The sequence below is a fragment of the Nothobranchius furzeri genome, chromosome 12, assembly GCF_043380555.1.
Source record: "Nothobranchius furzeri strain GRZ-AD chromosome 12, NfurGRZ-RIMD1, whole genome shotgun sequence".
Classification (NCBI taxonomy): domain Eukaryota; kingdom Metazoa; phylum Chordata; class Actinopteri; order Cyprinodontiformes; family Nothobranchiidae; genus Nothobranchius; species Nothobranchius furzeri.
The window spans coordinates 40662586-40689091 of record NC_091752.1 but is presented as its reverse complement, the minus strand read 5'-3'; the positions used below and the strand labels follow the sequence as shown (position 1 = coordinate 40689091).

Genomic DNA, 26506 nt, shown 5'->3' with positions numbered 1-26506 from the left:
AATATATTTAACATAATGTTTTTATTGTAACAACCAACGATTTATAAAGGAAAATCATGAAGTTTAACAAAGCTGGCAAAATGTTTGCATCCCACAGTATTCCACAGTATTCCATAGGAATTATTTGTCAGTTTGATTTGATTTCTGGAGATCTTCTCATAATACCAAACAGAGCGTTTTCGCAACCCAGTTCAATTATAACTTCTACTTTGTGAGTCAGTGACCTAGAACAGTAGAGGTGGTTGGGCTTTTGCAATTACCATCCCTAATTAGTGGAACAATTTACCTTTCTACTGAATATGAGACCTGCTCAGAGCTTTGTAAACTTTAAGACATTATAAAAGACCAAATTGGAGCTTGAATTGAGTATAGGGAGCCCAAGTCTCCTCCCCATCCGGTCAGCTCATGGGTCCCCAGAAGAAGCAAATATGAATGCAAGTCAATAGGGCTAAAAACGCTATTTTCTAATCCGCTTTGCCTTACGCACTGAATCACACATATGTTGTACTTCAATTTAAATGAAAACTAATAATGGGTGTTTCTGTTTCAACCATGCCTGTGTCATGAACTCCTCCTCTTAACCTCCTCTGCGGGCCGGGCTGGCGCTGCACTCCAGTTCCCAGCATGCCTGTCACCGACGCTTCCCGGTGACGTCATCCCGCTGAGCCTATTTAAGGACCTGTCACAGCGGAGCCGGCACTCAGTCATCATCTAACGATAGACGTCAAGCCATTCTAAGACCTAAGACACTAACTCTACAAACCATACGGGAAGAGAACTTCCCACGCTGCCACATATCAGTCTCCATCCACCACTCTCTCCGCGCCTGGGTCTCATAACCACTCCAGCTCAGCCCACCGAACCTGACAGGATGACTGAGTCCCGAGTAGACCCAGCGGAGATCGCACAGCTGCGAGCTGAGGTAGCGCAGCTGCTCAGCCGAGTAGAACGCCAGGAGGCGGACAACGCCCAACTCCGTGTGGAGAACAATCAGCTGCGTGCTGTTACTGATCGCCTCGCATCCAAACTCGATTCCGTCACCGAACTGGTAGTCCAACTCTCCTCAGCCCTCCAACGACAGTCATCTGCCACTCCTAACGTGGTGGAGCCGTATCTAAGTCTCCCAGAGAAATGGGATGGGATTAAAGGATCCCCGGAGAGCATGTTGGCCGTTCTGTCAATGACTTTTGAGTGTCAGCCGGCACGCTACCCGACTTCCTGCTCTCGCGTGGCTCTGTTAACCTCCCTGCTGACTGGGCGAGCCGGTGAATGGGCGGCTGCTCTGTACCATCAGAAGTCCCCAGTCTGCAACGACTATGAAGCCTTCGTGAAAGAACTGAAGAAGGCATTCGTTCATCCCAGCAGCGAGGTCGCAGATGAGACACGCCTGCTCCAGCTTCGACAAGGCTCTCAGACCGTGGCCGAATTCACCTCACGCTTCCGGACCACCGCTGCCCGTCTAACCTGGGGTGATGCCGCGGTGAAGGCTGTGTACTTGGAGGGATTGTCACCCCGCATCCGTGAGGGCATGATTGGTCACGAGGCTCCAACCACCCTGGACCAGGCGGTGGACCTGGCTCTCCAGCTGGACCGCTGCCTCCTCACCAGACCAGGAGTGAGGGCGGTTCCCGTACAATCCCGAACTTTCCCCCGCCGTCAGGAGAACCAACCCATGGAGGAACCCATGCAACTGGGTCATTTGCCCCCCGAGGAACGGGCGCGCCGTTTTCAGGAGGGACGATGCGCCTATTGTGGGGCTCTGGGTCATCCCCGTGCAACATGCCCCATACGCCCGGGAAACGGTCCCTCCGGGTCGGTGTAGGAGCTGCCTCACTCGGAGTTTCCACTCATGCAGCTCCTCATCACACCACCCTCTCGGTCTCCTTCCAGCTGAGCCAAGGACCGGTCCCCCTGGTGGCCCTCCTCGACACCGGAGCTGCAGAAAGCTTTATCGATCAGGGGTTGGTCAACCGGCTCAAGATTCCACTCACCCTCCTCGATCATCCCGTTCCCGTCACCTCAGTGGACGGGCGCCCTCTCATGCCATATCCGATCACGCACCGAACCCAGAACCTCCGGATGACCATCGGAGAACACGTAGAGACCCTTCATTTCTTGGTCATTCACGCCCCTACGACTCCTCTCATTCTGGGTCATTCCTGGTTCCGCCTCCACGACCCTCACATTTCCTGGTCCACCAGTAAAGTCATGGCATGGGGTGTTAACTGTCGCCTTCATCATCCGTCTCCAGGATCACAGCCTAGGGAGACACCACCCAAGGATGTGGATTTAACACTCCTTCCAGGATCACAGCCTAGGGAGACACCACCCAAGGACGTGGATTTAACACTCCTTCCACCCCAATACCACGATCTGGCTCGGGTCTTTGCAAAAGAGCCTACCACCAAGCTGCCTCCTCATCGCCCCTACGATCTGGAGATCAGGCTTCAGCCCGGAACCACCCCGCCTCGGGGTCGGCTGTTCTCGCTCTCCCCGGCAGAGACCCAGGCGATGGACGCTTACATCAATGAGGCTCTCCAGAAGGGGTTTATCCGACATTCCACGTCTCCTGGGGCGGCAGGGTTCTTCTTTGTGAAGAAGAAGGAAGGTGACCTCCGGCCCTGTATAGACTATCGTGGATTGAATAAAATCACCATCAGGGACCGCCATCCTCTTCCCTTAATGAGCACGGCTCTGGACGCCACTGCCCAAGCCACACTGTTTACCAAGCTGGACCTCCGCAGTGCATACAACCTCATCCGCATAAAGGAAGGAGAGGAGTGGAAAACCGCTTTCATTACACCCACTGGACATTATGAGTACCTGGTCATGCCCTTCGGCCTCTGCAACAGCCCTGCTGTTTTCCAGCGTTTCATCACTGATGTCCTCCGTGACATGCTGGGTCGTTGGGTTTTTGTTTATTTGGACGACATCCTCATCTACTCCCGCACGGCCGAGGAACACACCCAGCATGTTCGAGCCGTTCTGTCACGCCTCCTGGAGCACGACTTATTCTGTAAACTGGAGAAGTGTGCTTTTCACCAGGAGTCCACCTCGTTTCTGGGATTCATCATCTCCTCCCAGGGCCTGCGCATGGACCCACAGAAGGTTCAGGCGGTTGCGCAGTGGCCACTACCCAAGACCCTGAAGCAGTTGCAGAGTTTCCTGGGGTTCTGCAACTTCTACCGCCGGTTTATCCGCAACTTCAGCGCCCTGGCGTCACCATTAACTTCCCTGACGAAAACAACCAATCAGCCTCGCCCTTTCCGCCTCTCCCCGGAGGCTGTTGCTGCCTTCCATGAGCTGGTCCGCCGCTTTGTAAGCGAGCCCATCCTCCTCCACCCGGACCTAACCCGGCCTTTCGTTGTGGAGGTGGACGCCTCTGAGACGGGCGCGGGAGCCGTACTGTCACAACGTGGCCAGGACTCCAAACTCCATCCCTGCGCATTCTTTTCCCGGAAGTTCTCTCCTACCCAGCAGAACTATGGGGTCGGGGACCGGGAATTGTTGGCGATAAAGTGGGCCCTGGAGGAGTGGCGACAGTGGCTCCTGGGTACCCCCACTCCTTTTCTAATCTGGACTGATCATCAGAACCTCATCCATATTCAGACCGCTCGCCAACTCAACCCTCGTCAGGCCCGGTGGGCCCTCTTTTTCGAACCTTATAACTTTCACATCGCCTACCGCCCCGGCTCAAAGAACCTCAAGGCGGACGCCCTGTCCCGTCAACACACCCAGGATCCAAGGCCTCCTGAACCGAGGTCCATCCTCCCGACCGAACGGTTCTTGGCCGCCCTGCAATGGCCCCTGGAAGCCTCCATCCGGGCGGCTCTCCCGGCGGACCCGGCGCCCCCAGAGACGCCTCCTAACCGCCTTTACGTTCCGGCCGTGTGTCGACAGGAGGCCTTGAGGTGGGGGCATAGTTCACGGCTCGCGGGACACCAAGGCCAGGCTCGTACCTTCCAGTTCCTCCGCCGGGCCCTGTGGTGGCCCTCTATGAGAAAGGACGTGCGTGAATACACCGCTGCATGTGACACTTGCGCCCGGTCTAAGTCCACCACCCAACCTGGAGCCGGGGAATTGCAACCGCTCCCTGTGCCTAAAAGGCCGTGGTCGCACATAGGTGTGGACTTTGTCACGGGGCTTCCCGTTGCCGACCACCTGGACACCATCCTCACCATCACCGACCGCTTTTCGAAGGCTGTGCATTTAGTGGCTATGGCAGGGCTCCCCACGGCTAAGAAGACGGCGGAGCTCCTCCTCGATCATGTGGTGAGGCTCCACGGATTCCCCCAGGACGTGGTGTCTGACAGAGGGCCTCAGTTCATCTCACGTTTCTGGAAGGCTTTCTGTCGGTTGGTGGGCGCTTCTGCCAGTCTGTCGTCAGGCTATCATCCCCAGACTAATTGTCAGACGGAGAGAGCAAACCAGCAGCTTGGGCGTTACTTACGCTGCTTCGCCTCGTCTCAACCGTCCACCTGGCCTCGTTACCTCCTATGGGCGGAGCTCTCTCACAACCTCCAGACGTCCTCCGCCACGGGTCTATCGCCCTTCGAGACCTGCTACGGATACCAGCCCCCTCTTTTTGACCATCAGGTGCCGGAGGTGGAGGTTCCGGCGGCTCAGGATATGGTCCGCCGCTGCCATCTCGCTTGGATCAGGGCTCGCGCCGCCATCACCCGGGCTAATACGGAGTACTCCCGACAACACTGCCGCCGCCACCGGCCCGGCCCTGTGTTCCAGCCTGGTGACCGGGTTTGGCTCTCTACCGCAAACCTCCGGTTTCCGGCTGGTTCCAGGAAGCTGTCGCCTCGCTTTTTGGGGCCCTTCCCAGTCCGAGATGTCCTCGGTCCGGTCGCTTACCGGCTGCGCCTCCCTTCCACTCTTAAGGTGCACCCGGTATTCCACGTCTCACAGCTCAAGCCGGTGGTGTCTTCTCCTCTCCATCCGCCTCCGGCCCGGGTGCCGACGCCCCGAGATGTCGATGGGGACCCCGTCTACACCGTTCGCAAGATTCTGGACGCCCGCCGCCGGGGCCGTGGATGGCAGTATTTGGTGGACTGGCAGGGTTACGGTCCGGAGGAACGTAGCTGGGAGCCTGCCCGCTCGTTTCTGGATCCTTCCCTGTTGGCTGATTTCTGGTCTCGTCGCCCTGGGCCTTCTGGAGCCGTCCCTCGCGGGGGGGGTCCTGTCATGAACTCCTCCTCTTAACCTCCTCTGCGGGCCGGGCTGGCGCTGCACTCCAGTTCCCAGCATGCCTGTCACCGACGCTTCCCGGTGACGTCATCCCGCTGAGCCTATTTAAGGACCTGTCACAGCGGAGCCGGCACTCAGTCATCATCTAACGATAGACGTCAAGCCATTCTAAGACCTAAGACACTAACTCTACAAACCATACGGGAAGAGAACTTCCCACGCTGCCACATATCAGTCTCCATCCACCACTCTCTCCGCGCCTGGGTCTCATAACCACTCCAGCTCAGCCCACCGAACCTGACAGCCTGCCACGTCCTTTGAGTTTTATCAGCTGATAAAACTTCGTAAATAGCATGACTACAAATCAGACGTCAGCACATCGCACAACATCACCACAGATCCAACTCTCCCCTAGCGTAGCTGCTACTTACCAAATGGCCAGATTTTTGGTGGTTCATTCCCTCTGAAGGAAGGACTTGAAATTCGCCAAACGTACAGCCATTTTTCTTCTCCTTTTCCCCGTGTCTGATTCACTGATGTCAAATTGGTGATGTGCATTTGTAGTCTTGGACTTATTTTCACACAAAACCTAAAATAATGATCCCCACCCCCTGTTCGAAAAAAAGCACATTCTTGGCATCAAAATGTGTATTTCAAATTCACAGACATCATATGTGAAATCCATGGCACATAACAAGCGGAATTAGAAAATAGCTATTTTAGCCTCATTGTCTTGCATTCATTTTTTTCTTTTTTCTGGGCCCATGGTCCGAAAGTAGATGGGCGTGACTTAGGCTCCCTATAACTTCACAGTTTGATCTATTATATTTTATAACATTTTATATAGCTTTACCACATTTTATTCTAATTTAATCACTGTCACTTGACCACTTGATTGACTGGATATATAGTCGGGGACAAAATTGTTGGTACCTTTTGATAAGTGAAAGAAAAACCACAATGATCACACAAATATGAATCTGACATAAATTAAAATAAATACAAATTCCATGAAATGTAGCCAGTGAACGTCAGACATTGCTTTTCAACCATGCTTCAATGGAATTATTTAAAAATATAAACTCATACTGTTAACTGTTGTGGGCTGCATGGTGGTGCAGTGGTTAGCACTGTTGCCTCGCAGCACAAAGGTTGCAGGTTCGAAACTCGGCTCGGCTGCGGCCTTTCTGCATGGAGTTGCGTGTTCTCCCCATGCATGCGTGGGTTTCCTCCGGGTACTCCAGTTTTCCCCATAGATCACAACATGCCCTATAGGTTATAAATTGTAAGTCACTTGGGATAAAAGCGTCTGCCAAATAAATAAACATAAACATAACATAACCCTCTGGAGGCAGGCGTTGCAGATTTGCAACATTAAAACCTACCTACCTGGTTATTCCACATACATATTTCATGACCATTTTTAACTCAGAGTACCCGTGAAGGACTTAGTTGTTCATCCTTTTATCAAAAATTATTTTGAGCCTGAGTTAAGTATCTGTATCGATTCCTAGGTACTGGGAATTTGTACTGGATTGATTCAAATGTCAAAGGTATCCATCCCTAGATAAAACATGGTTGAAAAGCAATGTCTGACTTTCATTGGTTACATTTCATAGAATTTCTGTTTATTATTACTTTTGTCAGATTCAAGTTATTTGTGTGCCCATTGTGGTTTTTCTTTCATGGATAGAAGGACACCAACAATGTTCTCCACATCAGTACATGCATAAAATGGATCAGTTTAAAAGAGAAATCAAATGAAATACAACAAAAACCATGAATCTCTTCTGGTGTGTCTGATTATATGACATGCTGCAGTGCAGGATGCTAATTACAGCCATCTGAAATCCTCCAGCCACCTGCATTAAACAGTGACTATAAAAATACCTTCAAAGACTCGAGACAGGTTTGTTTCTTCTGGGCTTCTGTAGAAGCACATATCCTGGATTTCTGCCATTAGATTGCTTAAATCTCACTGGAGCTTGTATTTGGAAGATTTGAAGCAGAGTCCTCTTACATAAATTTAAACAGCAGCAAATTGAACTAAAGATTTATTTTTTTAATTAATCTTTTCTGGAGACTTAAAGGCACCCCCTCATTCTTTCACAGACCTGTCACTTTAAATCTTTTCTTTCTACGCTGATGACACACATATGAGCTGGAGCTGGCTTACGTCCAAACCCACTCACTTCTGTTTGGATTTAGATTTGCATCTCAACACCATGCATTTGGCACTGTGTCAAAGTGGATTGGCTTATGCAAAGAGAGCTAAAGTTGCCATTTAGTTGCCGCAGAGAATCTACCCTGGAAGCCTCCTATTCCCGACTTTCCTGGTATCGTCCTGATGAGCTGTTTGCCAAAGGAAGAGCGGCCGTTCAGTTTAACATCAGTGACTTTTCTTTTGCTTCTCTCAGCTAAAATATTCCTTTTCTCCTTTATTACTGTTTAATGCAGCAGAGGGAGAAAGTTAGTCATTCACACCTCGTCATAAAAATGCTTTTGCACGCTCCTTTCAGGAAAAAAAACATTCCTGCTCTGCAGTTGTAGATAGTATTGAATGTTTATCTCAGCATTTTCTTGAGCCACGTTTTGTATTACGATACAAATAAATAGATTCCTTGCCAGTTCTTTTTTTTTTTTTTTTTTTTTTTTGATGCTTTAAGCCATTTTCTTGTGGTTTCTGCTGACAGATATCTTCCCGGTTGCGGTAGCATCTGTTCAGAAGGGGTTTTGTGTCTGGATGTTTCCCATTGAGGGACATCAGTGTTGATATCCTGCAGCTTATGCACTCCTAAAGTGCTAAACCTTATGAAACATACCTATATTTTAAAGATTCTCTCATTTATGTGTGGTATTTCTTATTATATGTTTATATATTTAGAAATGAGGTTGCAAATGTAGATTATTTACATGATTTGGTTAATTAAAGGTATATAAAAACAACCTTATTATAATTTAACGGCCTAAGATCAAGTTGTTTTAAACAGCTGTCTAAAATCTAAACTTGATTGATTGAACATGATAATAAAGCAGAGACTGAGAAATCTGACTCTTTTGATGGTACAGCTGCTTTGAGGGTTGAGAAGCTGAACAATAAGCATCATTTTGGGGTCAAGTCATCTTGTGTGTCTACTGATCGAGTTGTTTCTGCCATTTCAGCCTCTCAGGATGCAGCCCACGACATTGACACCCTCCGGAGATACAAGGTCAGTGCACAGGGATCAATATAGCGGGCGTGACCTTGCTTTGCTGTGATAGCATGTGTAAGTGACATAAGATTAGAGGCAGCCATGTACTAAGGCTTTCCTGCAGTCGTGCAAATAGCCCGAGGAGCTTCATGCATCATGCAGTGACAGTTTAGCTCAGCAGAGGGAGTAAATGATTACAGTTAGTCTGCAGTGGCTGCTCCTGGGCATGAGAATATTGCTGCCATGCAGTCTAAGGATGATGAATTAGAGAGATTACAAACACCTTCACTTCATGTTTCAGGGATGAAACTGTGACTGATTTAAGAAGGATTCTCTGGTTGCTGCTAAAGCTCAGGAGATGTGAATCCTGGCCTCTGGCGGGGTTTCACACAAACCTTCTCTTATGATGAAGATCAGCAGACCACACATACATGTTGCTGTTTGAGTGGAGATTTAACAAAGAGCTGTGTGATCTGCAGCCTTTGATACTGTTGACCATCAACTGCTACTGGAGAGGCTGAGACTGGGTAGGCCTATCAGGAACTGCTCTGGAGTGGTTCTCTTCTTATCTGTCTGAGCGTTCCTTCTCTGTGGTCATCTCCAAGTTTAGGTCCTCCACCACCTCCCTTACCCATGGTGTCCCACAAGGTTCTGTGCTGAGGCCTCTACTCTTCCTCCTCTATCTGCTTCCTCTTCTGCACATCCTGAGCTCCTTCAAAGGAATATCCTACCCTCTTAATGCAGATGACATCCAACTGTACATCTCCTTTAAGCCCCATGAGATGTCTAAGCTGCAGCTGTTAGACACCTGCTTAGACTCTATCAAAACCTGGATGGCTGGGAGCTTTCTACAGCTGAATGAAGATAAGACTGAGATCCTCATCTGTGCCCCAGACAAGCTGGTTCCCAAAGTCAGAGACTCTCTTGGTCAGCTTGCTTCTCACACCAAACCCTCTGTCAGGAATCTTGGCGTGACCTTTGACCCAGCTCTCACCCTGGATTCTCATGTCAGTTCTCTTGTTCGCTCTTCCTTCTTCCATCTCAGGAACATTGCTAAGCTGAGTCCCATTCTGTCCCGCTCTGAACTTGAGACTTATCCACACCTTCATCTCCTCACACATGAGGTAGTTGTCCAGGAGAACTACTCAGATTAACTCGGACCGATGCAGCTCTGCATGACCACTGTTCTACAGGGCACGGTTTGGTATTTTCCTTCTACTTTCTCTCTTATTTTTAGTCCCTGCTCCGTTGAGGTACCTGAAGGCTGAGTCGGACCGGCATCGTGATTCTGGCCCTCTTTTTTTCTTTGTTTGTTTCTTTCTTCGTTTCTTTGTTTCTGTCTTTCTTTCTTTCTTAGTAAGTATGACTGTCAGCATGCATGTTTAGGTTCTTTTTTTAACACAGGAAAGGTTTTTTACCTTGCTGACAGTTTTGATCACTCCTGTGATCTTCATCAGAGCTATGGCGACGTCACATCCGTTTCTGTTTATCCGTGGGCAGCAGAGGACAGAGTAAGTATGACAGTCAGCTCCCACCACACCAAAGTTTTGCCCAGTACCTCTAAAAGTGACAGAGTTATAGGCATTTCTGTGTTCGATATGGTGGATTAGTTGTTAGTGGCCATCTTGAATTGAGTCAGCTTCGATTTTGTAGAAAATCATCCAATAAAGTCGCATTGAAATCCATCCTGAGGGTCATTGGGGGTGTTTGATGACCTTGTCCACATGTTAGATGGTTTGATCCCCTTCCATTGGTTTAGTTTTAGAGAATTTAAACATGTGATCCGATGTTTCAATGCTTAAAAACTTACAACACATCTTTGAATCCAATCCCCCAGACCACAGAAATACACTCCTTCAGCAAAGAGATCAAGCCATCTATGTGGATCAGTACAACAAAGACCCTGATGAGGCTCAGGAGAGAGGAGAGAGCCTGGCAAACTCACATTAATGAAGCTCTCACTATAGTTTAAAAACTAGCTACTATACACTTTTCTTTTTAAACAGAGAAAACCTTTGTGAAAAGTGAAAGATCTTCAAGATGATAGTTGTTTTTTTCTGAACCTCATCGGACTAACAACCCAGATAGCATGCTTACATTGAAACAATGTAGAATCCACATTGCATTGACAATGTTAAAACATTGAATCAACATAATTTTGCACCTAAATTTAACATTGAAACAATATTGAGTTGTTAACCAAAGACCAGTGTATTTACCATTATATTTCAATTAACCTAAATATTAAAACAACATTGAAATTTCAACACAGCTACAGATCAATACATTTTCATTTATATTTTAGTTGAGAGGAATTTTTACAATATCATGCTGTTTTTGTCAGGATTCATTGGTTTTGCAACATTCATTCAACATCTAGTTTGCATCAAGATTTTAATGTCAACCATTCTGATGATTCAGATGGAAAATCATTATTGTTTCAATGTAAGCTTTCTATCTGGGAATAATTACTGATGTCCCTGTCCCTAACAAACAGCAGCTAATTTTAGCTTTAGCAAACACCTAAGAGCATCTGATAAGACTATTATGTTCTACTTAAAGGGGACATTTTCCATCTTTTTTGTGCTTCCATGTGGGTCTCTACTGCTTCTATAAACACTCAAATTTTCAGTCAGCATTTTGCTTTAGGAATTATGTGCTTAAACCTAAGCTTCAAAAAGTCCCCATTTGTGATGTCACAAACATGAAAATTAGAGCACAGCCACCTCTTACGTGGAAGAGAAAGTTGTTGCTGGAGGAGCAGTTGCTGTACTCCGAGCCCCTCACAGTTATCGGAGCTTCTCAGCCTATAGCAGCCTGAGTGGGGTGATGGGTGGGCGTGGGCAGTGTCAGCTTGTTTTCTTAAAATGAAAGAGCCCTGAAACAACTCACTATGAAAGGCACTGAAAATGTCAAGAATAAAACTGCTAAAATTGGTTCAAGTGAGAGGGATTTAGTGCAAACAACATCATGAACATTAGGGATATGAATCTTAGAGCAACTCACGATTTGATTCGATTCCGATTCTTGGGGTGCCGATTCGATTCAGAATCGATTCTCGATTCTCAATTTAAATCGATTCATAATCAGTATTAACAAAAAGTGTCAGCTCCAGGATTAACTACTTTGTTGTACAAGTTAGTTAAAGCTATGGGAAATTTTTATTTAACTTTAAACTGGTCATGCTCCAAAAATGCAAATTTACAATGTAAAATAAAGTGATTCTAAAACTGTAAACAGAAGCAATCTTTTGACCAAAAGGCAACATTTATTTTTGCTTATGTAAAATATAACAAATCTGTAGTTACCCAACAGTAGCTTTGAAATTAATATGGTCAAATACTTTTCAAGTATGTGTAGAAACAAGTTACCTGAGTAATCCAGAGTACTCATTTATCAACTTAGAAAATAAATATGAGAATATCTCAAATTTCTGAGTATGGAATAAATTACATTCAAGTGCCCTCTTATCAGCAGATTCAAACATAAATCATCTCAATTTATGGGACCACAAAAGTAAACGGAGTACTGACTCTCCTAACAAAGATCAAAAACCTGTAACATGCCAACTATTTGAGTTCTTGAAATCGATTCTGAAACTTTGTGAATCGATTCTGAATCTTTATAAATAAGAATCCTGATTCAGACTTGAATCGATTTTTTTCAGCACCTCTAATGAACATGGTTTTTATAGATTATTGGACTATGATAACTTACGAAAAATAGCCAAAAATAGCCAGAGGCAAGATGCCTAAATATCAGGAAATACTTTGTATCCTGCTGTCTGAAGCTCAGCTCTGATGTGCCTCAAATTTAGCTCCTAAAGCTGGTGCACCTGTGCTTTTCCCCCCCATGTATGACTTACATTCCTAGTAGAGACCACTGCAAATGTATTGATTAAATGAGCGTTCCACACCTTTAAGTGAAGGTCCTTTTTAAAGTCAAAATTGTCTGTTTTTAGACAATAGCACCGTGCTTTAGCGGTAGAAAGGTCCACTGTTGGTTTTGGTCTTTAATGGGGTTTGCTGTCAATAATGCAAGTATAGTGTGGCACCCAAAATATCCCTTAACATGGGGATGTTAGATGATACAAGAAGTCTAAAAGCACCGATGCTGAGATGTAAAACAGGAGAGGATTTTGCCCTCAGAGGTAAATTTAAGCACATAGACAGACTCTGCAAATTGAATAGGAGCCATCTGTCTTCTTTCCTGCCTACCCACCAGTTTTTCCTCTTCATCGTTCTCTCCCCTCTCTGTCAGTTCTCTTCTTTCTTTTCCACTTCGTCTTTGTGCCCTCTCTCTGTTCAGCCTGTCATGTCACCAATATGGCTAACAGAGGATCCGTCTTTGTCTGCAAAGCAAAAAGAGCCTTTAAAGCAGTCCAGTGTTCAGGGATTATTTCTTCAAGGAGTTTCATGTCTCTTTTTTCTGTTCTTTCCTAATGTCTCCTCGGTTCAGGTGTCGCATGTCCTAAATGTGGCCCATGGAGTCCCTAACCTGTTTCCAGATCAGATGGTCTATAAAACGCTTCAGATCCTGGACCTCCCAGACACACAGATCACACCATACCTCGAGGAGTGCAGCTCCTTCATATATCAGGCCAGAGAACAGGTGCACATTCACACAAACACAATTATATATCCAGTTTAACATGGGCATGACACTTCAAGGAATACTCAACAGTAATGTTCTTATATGTTAACTGATTACCAGGTCAAATCTGTTGCCAACGGCCAAGAAAATCTTGGTTTTAAATTCTGATGTAGATGTTTTTGTAATAAGTGACAGTGACATTAAAGATTTGATTTGAAGTGGATGAGGTGCATTCCACCAAGGAATAATGGGTTTTTAGTTTGTTTTTACACATTTCTCGTACACATCCTTAACTGTCATATGTTTGAAAACAATGGAAAAAAAGCACTTTTAAGTTGCTATCCAGAGTTTTCCCCTTTTGGGAACTATGTGTGATTTTTCAGAAATCCCTAAAAATGTTTGTCTTATCAATTGATATAATGAATGAAATACGTCCTTTTTTTCTTTTTTTTTTTTTTTTTTTGCTTAGCCCACTCCCTGTCCCATAGAGCTCAAAGCAATATGAACTGAGCGTTGGTCAGCACTAACCAATAGTGTTACTGCTTACGTTAAAACGTTAATCACAGAGTGTGTTTGAGCATTTATGGATGTACGTGGGTTGATGTAGAGATGGTGAACATAACATGAGCATCATAATTGTACAACAACGTGTTTTAGCCTTGTTTTGTTGGCTACAGGTGGCGTTGAACGAGAGGCATAGAGTTCGGCCGTGAATTTGGAAGTAAAAAATATATAATCTTGGTCTGATATGCTTGTCAGCCAATAGATGTTCTCCCCCACCAGATAAAATAAATAATTGGGACATCTCCTTTAAAGCAACACTTAATAAGTTTCCCTCTATCCGTCCTACTGGTTGAATGTGGAATTACAACTGTCGTCAACAACCCTGCTGCAATCTGCTGTAGCTGGCACTAACAATGAGCTAACGCTAATATCATCTAACTCTAACATCATCTAACGCTAACATATGCCAGCCATCTGATCCTAAATAAGGTGTGAAGAAAAAAGATCCACACTGTTTGACAAAAAATATTATTACTTACAAGTCTAGTAGCAACAAAGCTAGGTCACCACCAGTCTGTGATTTTATAGCCTCATAAAAACCAATGGTTGGTGAACTGAAACAGCTCACTACTAGCCGTTATTTTAGCTACCGGCACGGTAAACAGCTGTTACCGTGAACCAGGCAAAGATCTTCCACTAGTGTTCCTACCCAAACCAAATGTATCCTATGTGAAGATGTGCAAGTTTCTGGCATCACTGAAACCAGTTTGAAACCAATAGCTTAAATTAAATGACTTGAGGCAATCTTTTTGAATGGTATGTATAAAATTGTATTAAAACCTCAGCTCTAAAAGGTTTTTGAATTTTTTAAGATAATCCAGTTTTTTTTAACAGTGCGGAAAAAACAGAAGATGGCATCCAATCTTAACCCAAACCAGCCAGATTTGGCAGCAGACCTGGCAGATAGCTGGAGGTGCAGACATGTTTGAGACTGTTTGACCCAGAAGACCAGCAACACCGACCTGGACACCAGGGAGGATTCTGTTTGTCTTCAGAACTTCTACCGGGAGCTCTCAGTTGAGAAGTTCTTAGCTGACCATTAGCTCTATCATATTGTCCCAATATAATTCATTAATTATAAATCGGTCATTTGCTCCGCCCCCAGCCCGGCTCTGATTTGTTCCACTAGTGCATAGCGCTCAGACTTTTTGCTGCAGCTGTAAACTCAATTTTCCATAATAATTGAAACCACGAAAGTAAACAAAATACAGTTTGCAGCAGCAGCTTCCCTGTTTTTGAGTGACTAATACGAAAAACAGCTCTCCACTGTTTAGAAGAGAGAATTTTAGTTTTTTAAACCAGTTTCGAGGATTAAAATAGCAGCACTTTGTAATAACAGTAGTAGCTGTGGTGGAAACATGTTTATTTTACAAGATAAACTTGTAAGTGTGCATGTAAAATCGATGTAATGTGCAGTTGTATGTTTTCCGAGGTAAACACCATGACATTTGTCCTCCCCAGCATAGACATTAAAGAATGGACGCTGCTCCGACCACCAGGGGGTGGACTGGCCTATATGGCATTCTGGCACTGTCCCGGTGAGCTCTTACCCTCAAAAGACTGGCTCCTTTGAACAAAACGAAACCGTGGGAGTGGGGTGGGGGGAGTGGGGTTGGGAGTAGGACGGCATGTGTCTCAGATATTATCACGATATGGCAATGCCGCATGAGTTAGCCTACAATATGTATAACCTACCTACCTGGTTATTCCACATACGTATTTCATGAGCATTTTTTTACTCAGAAGTACCCCTGAAGGACTTAGTTGTTTGTCCTTTTATCAAAAACTTATTTTGAGCCTGAGAGGGTTAAAACATAATCAGTAAATAACTGCTTTTAAACAGTGTAGTGGAATATATTAGTTAATAGTAACGTACCAAAAGGGTCAATTTTCACCTACAGATTGATCAACATAATAACCTTTCATCTACATGCATAAATCCACTTTCTATTTGGCCTTCCAAATCCAGAAGGTTCTGCTCAGTGCGTGTTTACATCATCGACATATATACTGGACAATTCGTCTCCATAGGCTCCAAATATAAGTTTTTGTGCCAAAATAGGAGGTTCCCACCACCGCCATTTTGACCGTGTCACAGGTTCTGTCAAACCTAGACAATTCCAAAAAAGGGAAAAGAGGTGGAGCTGAGGGTGGGGCTGTAAGGCTGGGATCAAATGACGACACCCGTCGAACTGAAGCGATGTAGCTACAAGCTAACCCAAAGCTAACGCGGAGGTGAGAGATAAGCTAATGGAGGTAGCTACCTAGCTACAACCGGAGTTAACTGTGCACAACACCAGAGCTTCTGAGTCAGAGCCCAAGGTACCAAAGTTGTAGAAAAGACCGCAGCACGACCAGGTTGGGCCAGAGTCATCTCCCGGATCACAACAAATCAAATAGATGAAATCATTTGTGTCTAGAACAGCTGTTTCTGAATAGCTGAAGGAACCGTTTTGCTGTGTCAGCTGTAGGCAGCTTTTAGCTCGTCAAAAGCTTTGGGTTAAAAAGTGTTCGCTCCAGATGACCTGTCTGTAGCTTTCTCCAGAACTGACCCACCATTTAGTGAGCTCTGTTTTAATATTCTCATATTACGATTTCTTGGCCAACCAGGACGTGCCATGTTACGGGGTGTTCACAAGCAAACCTCAGAACGTCACAACTCTTCCAGATACAGGATGTTCTGATTTGTGGCTAAGAAAATATCTATGACATTTACCTTAAATTTAATTTATCTCTAATGAACCTTGTGTCTGAATGTAGATAATGATTCAGTTGTTAAACCTACAATTACTGATCATATCACAATAATATTCATTTCCAACTTCAGTAATTCAAGCACAGATTAATCAACCTTATTAATTTAAGCACAGCTTAATCAAAACATAACTGACCATTTCATATAACGTTTGTTCATTCCATTTGATGATTGATTAACTCATATGAGCTGAAAATAGTCACTTTATTCAGAGGCATGTTTGAATCCTGCGGTGTTATCAGAAGAAGGCTTTGTTTGGGAACACAGGCTGACATCGTGCTCCTCCTGAAATGTCAACAAGGTTTGCAGAACCTTGTTGCTTGTTGGAAGGTAGAATGTAAAATCCGCCTTAAAGAATGGCATTTATGTCTGCCAGTGACCGGTGGCATGTAGGTCAGTTTTTAGGTGAAAACTGACCATTGCTGGACATTACATAAATATAATTTTACTTACAGAGAAAAAAAAATGAAGTAGAGACTCTTTGGACGCTCTATTAGTGCAATTAATACCACAACAAGTCATTTTGTCCAACAATTGCACAAATAATATCCAGAAAGAATACACAAATGCTACAACTAATGGTCTAAGTTGAGAGATTAAAAATCGCGGAACAGTTTTCAGGCGTGGCTGAGGCTCAGGCTGAGGCCTATCCCTGGAGCTAGCTCTGAGTCTAATGCTCATTAATTATTCAGAATTTTAGGCATGTAAATTAACTTAAACAGAAGCGTAGAGGAAACTTGTTAAAATATGTCAACACGGAGGATTTAATAGAAGCTTTAAAGAACAAACTCTGAACGGTGTGAGGTGAGTTTGTCTCACTGCAGAAAAAACAACACACACGGAGTGTCAGCAGTCAGACGCAGACGCTCACCAACACTCGTGTGTGTGTGTGTGTGTGTGTGAGTGTGAGCGTCAGAAGACTGAACAATAACCTGTAGAATAATTAAAGTCATCATGTTAGAGAAGCTTCTCTGTGATGGACCACACAGCTTCTGCCACAATAAATAATAATAATAATAATTATAATAAATCACACACAAAGCTGTAAACATTTTAATTTCCTTTCTGAATTATTTCTGTTGAGAGTTTTAATGTTTAAAATCTGTTAGATTGTTACTGACAGCGGCTACATTTAAGCTCCACTTCCTGTTCTGACTGAATGCTGCTGCAGCATGGAGGTGTAGTTCTCAGTCATCCTGGACATGATCATCCTGAGAGTTGTAGCTGAAAACAGCTGGACGTTTCTGGATATGCTGGAGACATTTAGCCTCTCATCCCAGAGGCTTCTTCCTGACTTTGGTTGTGGTCAGAACCAAACACAATGATTGTGCTGCAAGTCTCTTTCTTTTTTTCTCCAAAACAAGTTTCTGTCTAAATGAAGGTGATGTTGGTATTTCATCGAGTTAAAATTCATGTTGAAGTTAAGATTATTTCATCAAGTAGGACCTGTGGTTAGCTGGCTCATGTAAAACACATGAGCCTAGATCTAGGCTAACACTTGGTTAGCCTAGATCTGGACAAGTGGGGGAGTAGAGGGAGGTGGAGTGTACAGTCGGTAAAGGCGGCTCTCCTTTGCCCTGCCTCCAACATGCCTCCATCTAAATAGGATAGATTATCCAGAGTTATCTCTGTAGTTATGCTGCTATAGGCTTAGACTGCTGGAGGACACACTGGCCACTTTCCACACTCTACTACTTTCATCTACAATCTGCTCTTTAACTGTATTATTTCCTGCTATTTAAGCTGTTAACTTTATTTTTTTCTCTAAGTGTTTTTCTCCCCAGAAGAAGCTACAATGATGCTCTGCTGAGCTGTGGTGGCCTCATGGAGGAGGCCACCGGCTTGAACACTGTTGCTAACCACTTAAACATCCTCCCTTTCCTGATAATTGTTAGGTAATTTTTATCAATCCAGGATTACCTTAGGGAAAGTTTAATGCGCAGGGGGTTATAGTAATAATCAATCAACACCAATACCAATTATAAACAATCAATTTAGACTTTGCAAAGTGGAGAGAAAAATCAATACACACCAAGCATGAATTCCGATCGCTCTCTCATCAGACTTACGTCCTCCGACAGAATTGATTGAAGTACAAATTTGAAGAAAACACACACACACACACACACACACACACACACACACACACACACACACACACACACACACACACACACACAGTATTACGTAGACCATCAGGCGGGAAGCTGCTCGGCTCCAGGTGCACACTGAATCAACAAAGCAGCTTCTAGACTTTTCTTACGGGAGTTTTACTGATAAAACCAACTCGCTTGGTCTGCCAGAAACAGCTCGAAGGTCACGTCCCTGTAGCGGCTACAGGATGAAAAGGCTACCGGATGAACCCTGCATTTATTTATTCTTTAGGTGCACCAGATGTTTTAACAGTCAAGAAATTGAGCTTTAATATCAAATTGTGTGTGATTGTTTTTCCTGTGTGTCTCTGTGTTGCCCTGCGATGGACTGGCTCTCTGTCCAGGGTGTACCCTGCCTGATTGTCGATTGACCACTGGAGTTTGGCACCAGACCCCCCCGGCGACCCTACGTGGACAAAGCGGGTTCAGAAAATGGATGGATGAATTGAATTGAAAACTCGTCATGTCATGAATGAATCAGATTCGATGGAAACCGGAATCAAAATGAGGAATTGGAATTGGAATTGTTCAAAATCAAACGATGCTCAACCCTATTTCTGAATGAGAATGTTTAAAACTCTTATGTGAGGTGAATATTACTTTAATGATTATCTTATTGTAATGTGTATGAGTGTAAACAATGATTAAATCAGCACATACACATACATACACATAAGATCTGAAATGGATCATTGTAAGAGCAATATTAATTTTAAAGCCATCATGGTTTAAGCACAGCTTATTCAAACATTTGATTTAAACATCTTGTTCATTCATCACATATGATTATTGTAACTTATAACTGTAAAGTCCTGTAGAACTTTCAAGTAAATAATGAGGAATGCAGCAGTCTGGCTTATACATAGAGAGTGCAGGACCTTTGCAGAAGACCCTGACAGTTTGTTATGTCTGGTCAGGAATCGTTTTGTCAGTGAAATGTCTGGCTTGGTATGGTATGTCTGAGTTCAAGGATGTGCATCATAAAGCAAAATCTGTTGAATGGGCAAAGAGACTAATGCTTCTGCATCAGGTCTACAAAGGGACGCGGAAAAAACATGGCGGACCGGCAAGAACTAGTATGGCAGAGGTTCGTAAATACAGACATTTGTATGATTCAGCTCTCAAAGATCACCGTGATCAACATGTTGTTAATAATTCTTGGAGAGAAATAGCTCCCACTGTCGGAAAATACGAGGACACTGTTAAAAAATGCTGGAATGCCGTGAGGTAAACAACAGTAATTTCTACTTCTACTATGGTTTAGTGTTTAGTGGTTTTGTGTTGTCTCTTGGATGCACGGTGTCCAACGTGTGTATTCAGGATGCTGTCTTTTCAGACCACAAGCCTGTACTATTTGACATTACTGTGCATGGTAGTGTTGTTTACTCTGCAGCTCCTATTAGACTTTCTCGTCCTGTGAACAGTGCTACATCAGGACAGTTGTCCTTGTTATTTAGTAGGGCCGAGCCTTATATGGGTGACTTGTCACTTTGGGATGATCTGCTCTGTTATTTTAATCAGACCTGTAAGGACATTATGGATACTATTGCGCCTCTTCGCCCAAAAAAGGCAAATCATGCTGCTAATTTGTGGTCAACTGAATGCACCAGGGCTGCAAAAAGGGAATGCAGGAGGTGTGAAAGAAAGTGGAAAAAGGATACGCTGCATGTATCTTTAATGGCCCTTAGAGACAGTTGGAAATCTTATCAGGATCTTGTCAAATCCGCAAAGACTGCCCATTATTCCAACCTTATGCATGCTAATGCCAACAAACCACAGGTTTTGTATGCAGCTATAAACTCTGTGCTTAATGTGGAAGATTACTCACCTGTACAGGCCTCCGACTGTGTGTAACAGTTTTCTTCAATTTTTTATCAACAAGGTGGTGATGCTGCGAGACGCCCTGCCTAAATCTAGTGTGTTAAGCTCCTCTACGTATTTTGAGGAACAGCTGGTCTCTTTTCATCCAGTATCACTTGTGGAGTTCACCAGTCTGTTTAAAGAGGCTAAATCTAGTGGGTCACCAGAAGATATTTTACCCCCGTGTTTGCTTAAGGAAGTATTTCAAACAGTTGCACCACTGATTTTGCACATAATCAATAACAGTTTGGCTTCTGGTTTTGTACCGACGGATTTAAAAAAAAACAGTTATTCACCCATGTAACCGGATTACAGGATACAATAAGATAATTAAAAGAAAAAATAAACAAATGGGCCAATAATTAGGTTCGGGGAGAATTGGAGGTTGTTTAAGAATGACTGGAGTCACGGGTATAGCATGAAACGGTTTATATACTAAATTTTAATAATAATGGGAAATATAACACATAAAGATAACACACAAAAACAGATGAAAACAATCGACAATAGTAAAATGCTCGGTATGAGATTTGATCATATGAGTCACAAGTCAGCCGGCGTCAAGTCAAATCCCCACGCTTGGGGTGAAAGTCAGAGTCCGGTGGTGCGATTTTTTCCTACCGCACCGTTGAGATTGTTCACAGAAGAGAGCAGTCTGCTCTTCAGTTACTTGAGATGTCCTGGTTCGTTCAGTGGTTAAGGCTCGCCATCTCCCTCGTCAGGAAGAAATCCAGTTCTCGTTCCAAGTGAGTGATCATAGGAGTCGGGATCAAACCCAAGGAAAAAAAAAAAACCCAGCCTGTAAACAACAGGACTGTTAGCGAGTTGGCATCGACCCTTCTCGTCACATCACAGCATAAAGTCTTACAGACTTAAACAAATGCTTCACTCTATTGGCATAACCAATCATGTTTGGGTTCACAGTTCAACTAACATAACATCAATTTGATTGTCTATTAAAATAATTCTCAGTAGCTCTGGAAATATAATTACATATGACAACAATTGTTCAGCTCAATAGGCTCAGTTAGATTCTATTACTCTACACTATTCAACAAGAAATACATTCATGACAACAAGGATACATTTAGTTGTGTTTCTATACAGCATTGTGACACCTTGTATATCTGTAACACAATAAATAAATAAATAAATAAATAAATAAATAAATAAATAAATAAATAAAATGTTCTATAACAAAATTCAACAAAATATAAATTCTGGTCTTTTGGTCCACCTTTGTAAAATAATTCCTCCCTAATCAGTTAGCTTTTATTTATTTTTATTTATCTATTTTTTTTATTATTAAATGTTTGGTTAAGGGACGCATTGCTAATTCTATGGCGTTAGCTATAACGCCCCTGAGGACCTTGTACATCTAGGCCGTACCACCGTTAACTGGCGGTTTGAGCCGTTAACTCCTGGGAATCCCATATGCCGTACCGCCGTTAACTGGCGGTTTGAGCCGTTAACTCCTATATGCCCTACCACCGTTAACTGGTAGTTTGAGATGTTAACTCCTGGGATCTAACGTCTAGCAGCCCACTGCTGTCACCTCGGTTGCTGTAATTAGCTTTTTGAATTTAATAATTTACTGAATTTAATCTCATTCACTCACCAACGCGCTCCAACGGTTCCCTCCTACAGAGGATTGGTTCACTCTGTCGTCTCCACACAAATCTATAAGAATGGAATTAATTTGATAAGCTATTTAAGTTTCCTTTTTTTTTTTTTAGTTGCATCGTTAGCTTTTTCTCTTCTTTTTTCTTTACTCACCGCGTTGGTTCCAAGTTCCTAGCTCTTATTAGAAGGAGTCAAGTCCGCCTCTCCCTCTATCTATGCGGCACCCAAATCAGGGTTCTTCACGGCCTCGACCGTTGTTTTTTTTTTTCTCTCTCTCTCTCTCTCTAACCGCTCAGTCTTTGCTTTCTGTATCTGCGTGCTGCACAGCCGTTTGTCTCTCCTCTCGCTCAGCTGCGTCGCACGGTTTTATTTCGCGGAGGCGGGACTTATTTCTCTCAGCCAATGAAATTTCAGATTCCCACCTGGACCAATAGTATACAGCTTTCCTCTTCTGTTTCTGTTAGTGATGTTCAAGATTCTTGTTTTAACCGATGTTTAATATTAAACTCGTTATTTTAGTTATTCACCCTTCCAATAATTCATTATGAAATTATCTATTAGTTAATTAGATATCTATTAATTAGTATTGTTAATTTCCTTAATTTATATTTTATATTTTATCTAAATTGAGGATGGATCATATTAGTAAGCCAATTAGTTAATACCTCATTAAGGTTCTAGCTTCTGGGTTACATCCTCCCCCATTAAATATCATGCACGTCCCTGTGCATTGTTTCTACGGGGTACACAACTTCTTGAGTAAGAGAGTCAATAAAAGCTTTATTAAGTCCTTGGAAAAGGGACCTAACTACGGTCACTAGTGGATTGCCCAATTGAGAGTAAGTTAGTCTTTGAGGAGGCTGACTACTTCGTTCAGATCTCCTGACATACATCTCTGGTTGCACAGTATCATGCTCATCCGTTTCGGTTTGATTCTCAACTGAGACAGGACGAAGTGAGCTCTCTGTTTCCGACAGAGCTGATGAGCTATTCTCTAAGACTTTGGTCTTTTCAGATGTATGTGTCTGATCGTGTATGATGGGTTCAAAACTTACATCACGTTGCTGCGACTTTAGGACACCATCCAATTGAGGTAGGTTTGTGTTAGTTTCATCCCCCGTTTCTACGTCAGGTAAGTATACTTCGTTTTTTTTCGTTTTTTCAGGTAAGTATGTTGCTGCTTCTTTCACTCTTTCAGGTAAGAATGTCGCAGTTTCACTCATTCTGTCAGGTAAGAATGTTTCGGTGTTGATGCCTTTGTCAAGTAAGGACAATTCAGCATTTTCATTACCAGCTAAGGTTGGTTCCTTGCGATCCCCTGTGTGTAAGGATAGTGTGTTTTGTTGTTGAATATTATTTACCGGTCCTGAATCTGCTATGAGTTCCCTATTTGGCAAGGTGACCGCTATTTGATAGGATGGTCGGTTTAGCACTTGTGGAAGATCAGAGTAATAAAACTCATCTACCTCTTCGTCAAGTGGCTCATCTGGGTCAGGTTCTAAGGCTGAACTCTGTCTTGTATGAGGTCTGCTAGGTTTCGTAACGCGTTCTGTTTCATTTTCTAATGAAGAGAGAAAACCACAAGGCAGTAAAAGATCTCTGTGGAGTGTTCTGTTGGGTCCTTCTCCGTTCTCTGGTTTTACAGTGTATACTGGCAAGTTTTCCATCTGTTTGAGAACTATATACACTGTTTGCTCCCATTTGTCTGCTAATTTATGCTTTTCTCTTAAGCGAAGATTTCGGACTAAAACACGATCTCCCACACCTAGTGTGGACTCACGAATGTTTCTGTCGAACCGTTCTTTGTTCTTCCTCGCTGTTTTTTGAGAGTTTTTTATGACAATGTCATAACTCTGTTCCAGATGACTCTTCAGTTCTTTAACATACTGAGAATGAGTTATAGAGGGCTTGTTCAAATGCGGTAACCCAAAGGCAATATCTATAGGCAACCGAGGCTGCCTACCGAACATTAGCTCGTAGGGAGAGTATCCCGTCACGTCATTTTTTGTACAATTGTACGAGTGAGTAAGTGGTTTTACAAAATCGCGCCAGTGATGTTTCTCAGTGGCTTGTAAAGTTCCCAACATGCTGAGTAATGTACGATTGTACCGTTCAACGGGGTTGCCACGAGGGTGATAAGGGCTCGTTCTGACTTTACGGATACCAAGTAAAGAACAAAGTTCCTTGATTGTACGTGATTCGAAATCCCGTCCCTGATCACTATGAAGACGCTCAGGAAACCCGTAGTGGACTAAAAAATGTTCCCACAGGTTCTTCGCGACGGTGGTGGCTTTCTGATCTTTGGTTGGGATGGACACTGCATACTTTGTAAAATGGTCTGTAATCACTAAGACATCTTTAGTGTTCTTACTGTCTGGTTCTATGGAGAGAAAATCCATGCAAACTAACTCCATAGGTCTGGTGGTGGTAATACTCACCATTGGAGCAGCTTTGTCAGGGAGGGCCTTCCGACGGATACATCTTTCGCAAGTTTTAACTTTGATTTCGATATCACTAGCCATTCTTGGCCAGTAAAAACGGGACCGAATGAGATCTGTCGTACGTTCAACCCCAAGATGCCCCATATCATCATGTAGGCTTTGCATGACTGTTGAACGTAATGAATCAGGCAAGACTAACTGCAATGATGTCTCTGGTCCTAATTGGCGTCTCCGGTACAGTAAATCATTTTGAAACTCAAACCGTTTCCACTCTCTCAAAAGGTTAAGAACCACCGGGGGTTCTGCAATAGTATCAGTTGGCGGTTTATTGTCAGTCATAAGCAGATGAATGACTCGGCCAATGGTTGGATCTTTCCTCTGCAAGGAGACAAGGTCAGCATGGTTATACTTGGGCACAGCAAAGAAACTGTCACTATTGTCTTCCAACTGGAATAGGTCTGGAATGGCCGCTGCAGACATGGCAAGTGACTGAACTAAACCACAAGGAGAATCAGTCTCATCCAAGACCATGTGCTTTTGGCATGTTGCCTTCACTGCTTCGGCTTGAAGTTGAAGCTCGACTTCTTTGACAGAGGATAAAAGATGAGATCGGAACTCATCTAGTCGTTGGCATTCCTCAGTGAATTTTGAGTTGTCTTCAGGTTTATCATGCAGCCTCCTAGACAGGCCATCCGCGTCAACGTTCTGTGTACCTGCACGGTATCTGATGTCAAAATTATAGGTGGACAACGCAGCTAGCCAACGATAGCTCGTTGCATCGAGTTTTGCCGTTGTTAAGAGGTAAGTTAACGGATTATTATCAGTAATGACAGTGAATGTGTTCCCATACAAATAGTCATGAAACTTATCTGTTATGGCCCACTTTAAGGCTAGAAACTCCAACTTGTGCGCAGGGTACCTAGTTTCACTAGAGCTTAAACCGCGACTTGCATAAGCGATTACCTGTGTGACACCGTTTTGCACTTGGTATAGCGCTGCACCGAGTCCGGTCGTACTAGCATCTGTGTGTACTAGATATGGGAGTTTTGCGTCAGCGTAGCCAAGAACTGGCGAAGTGGTAAGTTTTTCAATAATAGTTTGAAAGGACTTCTCACAGTCTTGGCTCCAACGATTCCCAAAGGGTTCTTTGGGGTTCAAGTACTTTGATCTACATGGTGGTGTTTTAAAGTTTTTCCGTTTGGGTGGATAACCAGCCGTGAGAGATGTTAGTGGCTTGACAATATTTGAGTAATCTTTAACGAAGCGTCGGTAATAACCGGTAAATCCTAAGAAAGATTGGAGTTCCTTCAAAGTCTGAGGCTTCGGCCATGTTTTGAGTGCTTCCACCTTATCTGGATCGGTTTTTATGCCATCTCGAGATACTATATGTCCAAGATAACGCACAGATGTCTGGAAAAAACGACACTTATCTGGTGATAGCTTGAGTCCGTATTCTCTAAGCCGTTCAAGAACGTGAGAAAGTCTGGTTTCGTGTTCTTCCAAGGAGTTGGAAAAGACGATCAAGTCGTCTAGGAAAACTAACACTTCCTTCAGATTAATGTCCTTCATACACTTTTCCATAACCCGTTGGAAAGTGCTTGGAGCATTTGTTATTCCTTGTGGCATACGGTTAAATTCATAAAACCCAAACGGGCAAACAAAAGCAGTTTTAGGTTTATCCTTTTCACACATCTCTATTTGATAGTAACCTGACTTGAGGTCCATCACAGAAAACCACTGTGATCCAGCGAGAGCAGAAAAGGACTCCTCCAAGTTAGGCAGGGCATATGCGTCGCGAATGGTTTGCAGATTAAGCTTTCTATAGTCTATACATAGACGTACCTCACCATTCTTTTTCCGAACTACCACTATTGGTGAGGCAAATGGAGACTCCGACTCTCTTATTATACCGGTTTCCAAGAGGGCTTCCAAATGTTTTCTCACGGCTTCATAATCATGTGGATGGATCGGCCGAGATTTCTGTTTGAATGGGGTCTCGTCTTTTAAGTTGATGTGATGTCTTATCTGTTGTGTATGACCAAAATCAAGATCGTGGTGCGAAAACACATCGGAGTAAGTGTTAAGTTTGTTGGTGATCCTCCCTTTCCATTCTTCGGACAAGGGCGAAGT

The 26506-nt window shown here is 43.7% G+C and overlaps 1 protein-coding gene across 2 annotated transcripts in view; it reads left to right on the top strand.

Moving 5' to 3' along the window:
- The window catches only part of LOC107373197 (dual specificity protein phosphatase 19), a 71307-nt gene that overhangs the window by 11955 nt on the left and 32846 nt on the right, over window positions 1-26506 (top strand). The window contains exons 3-4 of one of the 2 annotated variants that reach the window (XM_054750422.2): window positions 8359-8405; window positions 12846-12998. In XM_054750422.2, the coding sequence (XP_054606397.2) occupies window positions 8359-8405; window positions 12846-12998 (200 nt within the window). Of the gene's footprint in view, window positions 1-8358; window positions 8406-12320; window positions 12999-26506 lie in introns of those variants that run through there. The other variant, XM_054750423.2, reaches the window with a different exon arrangement.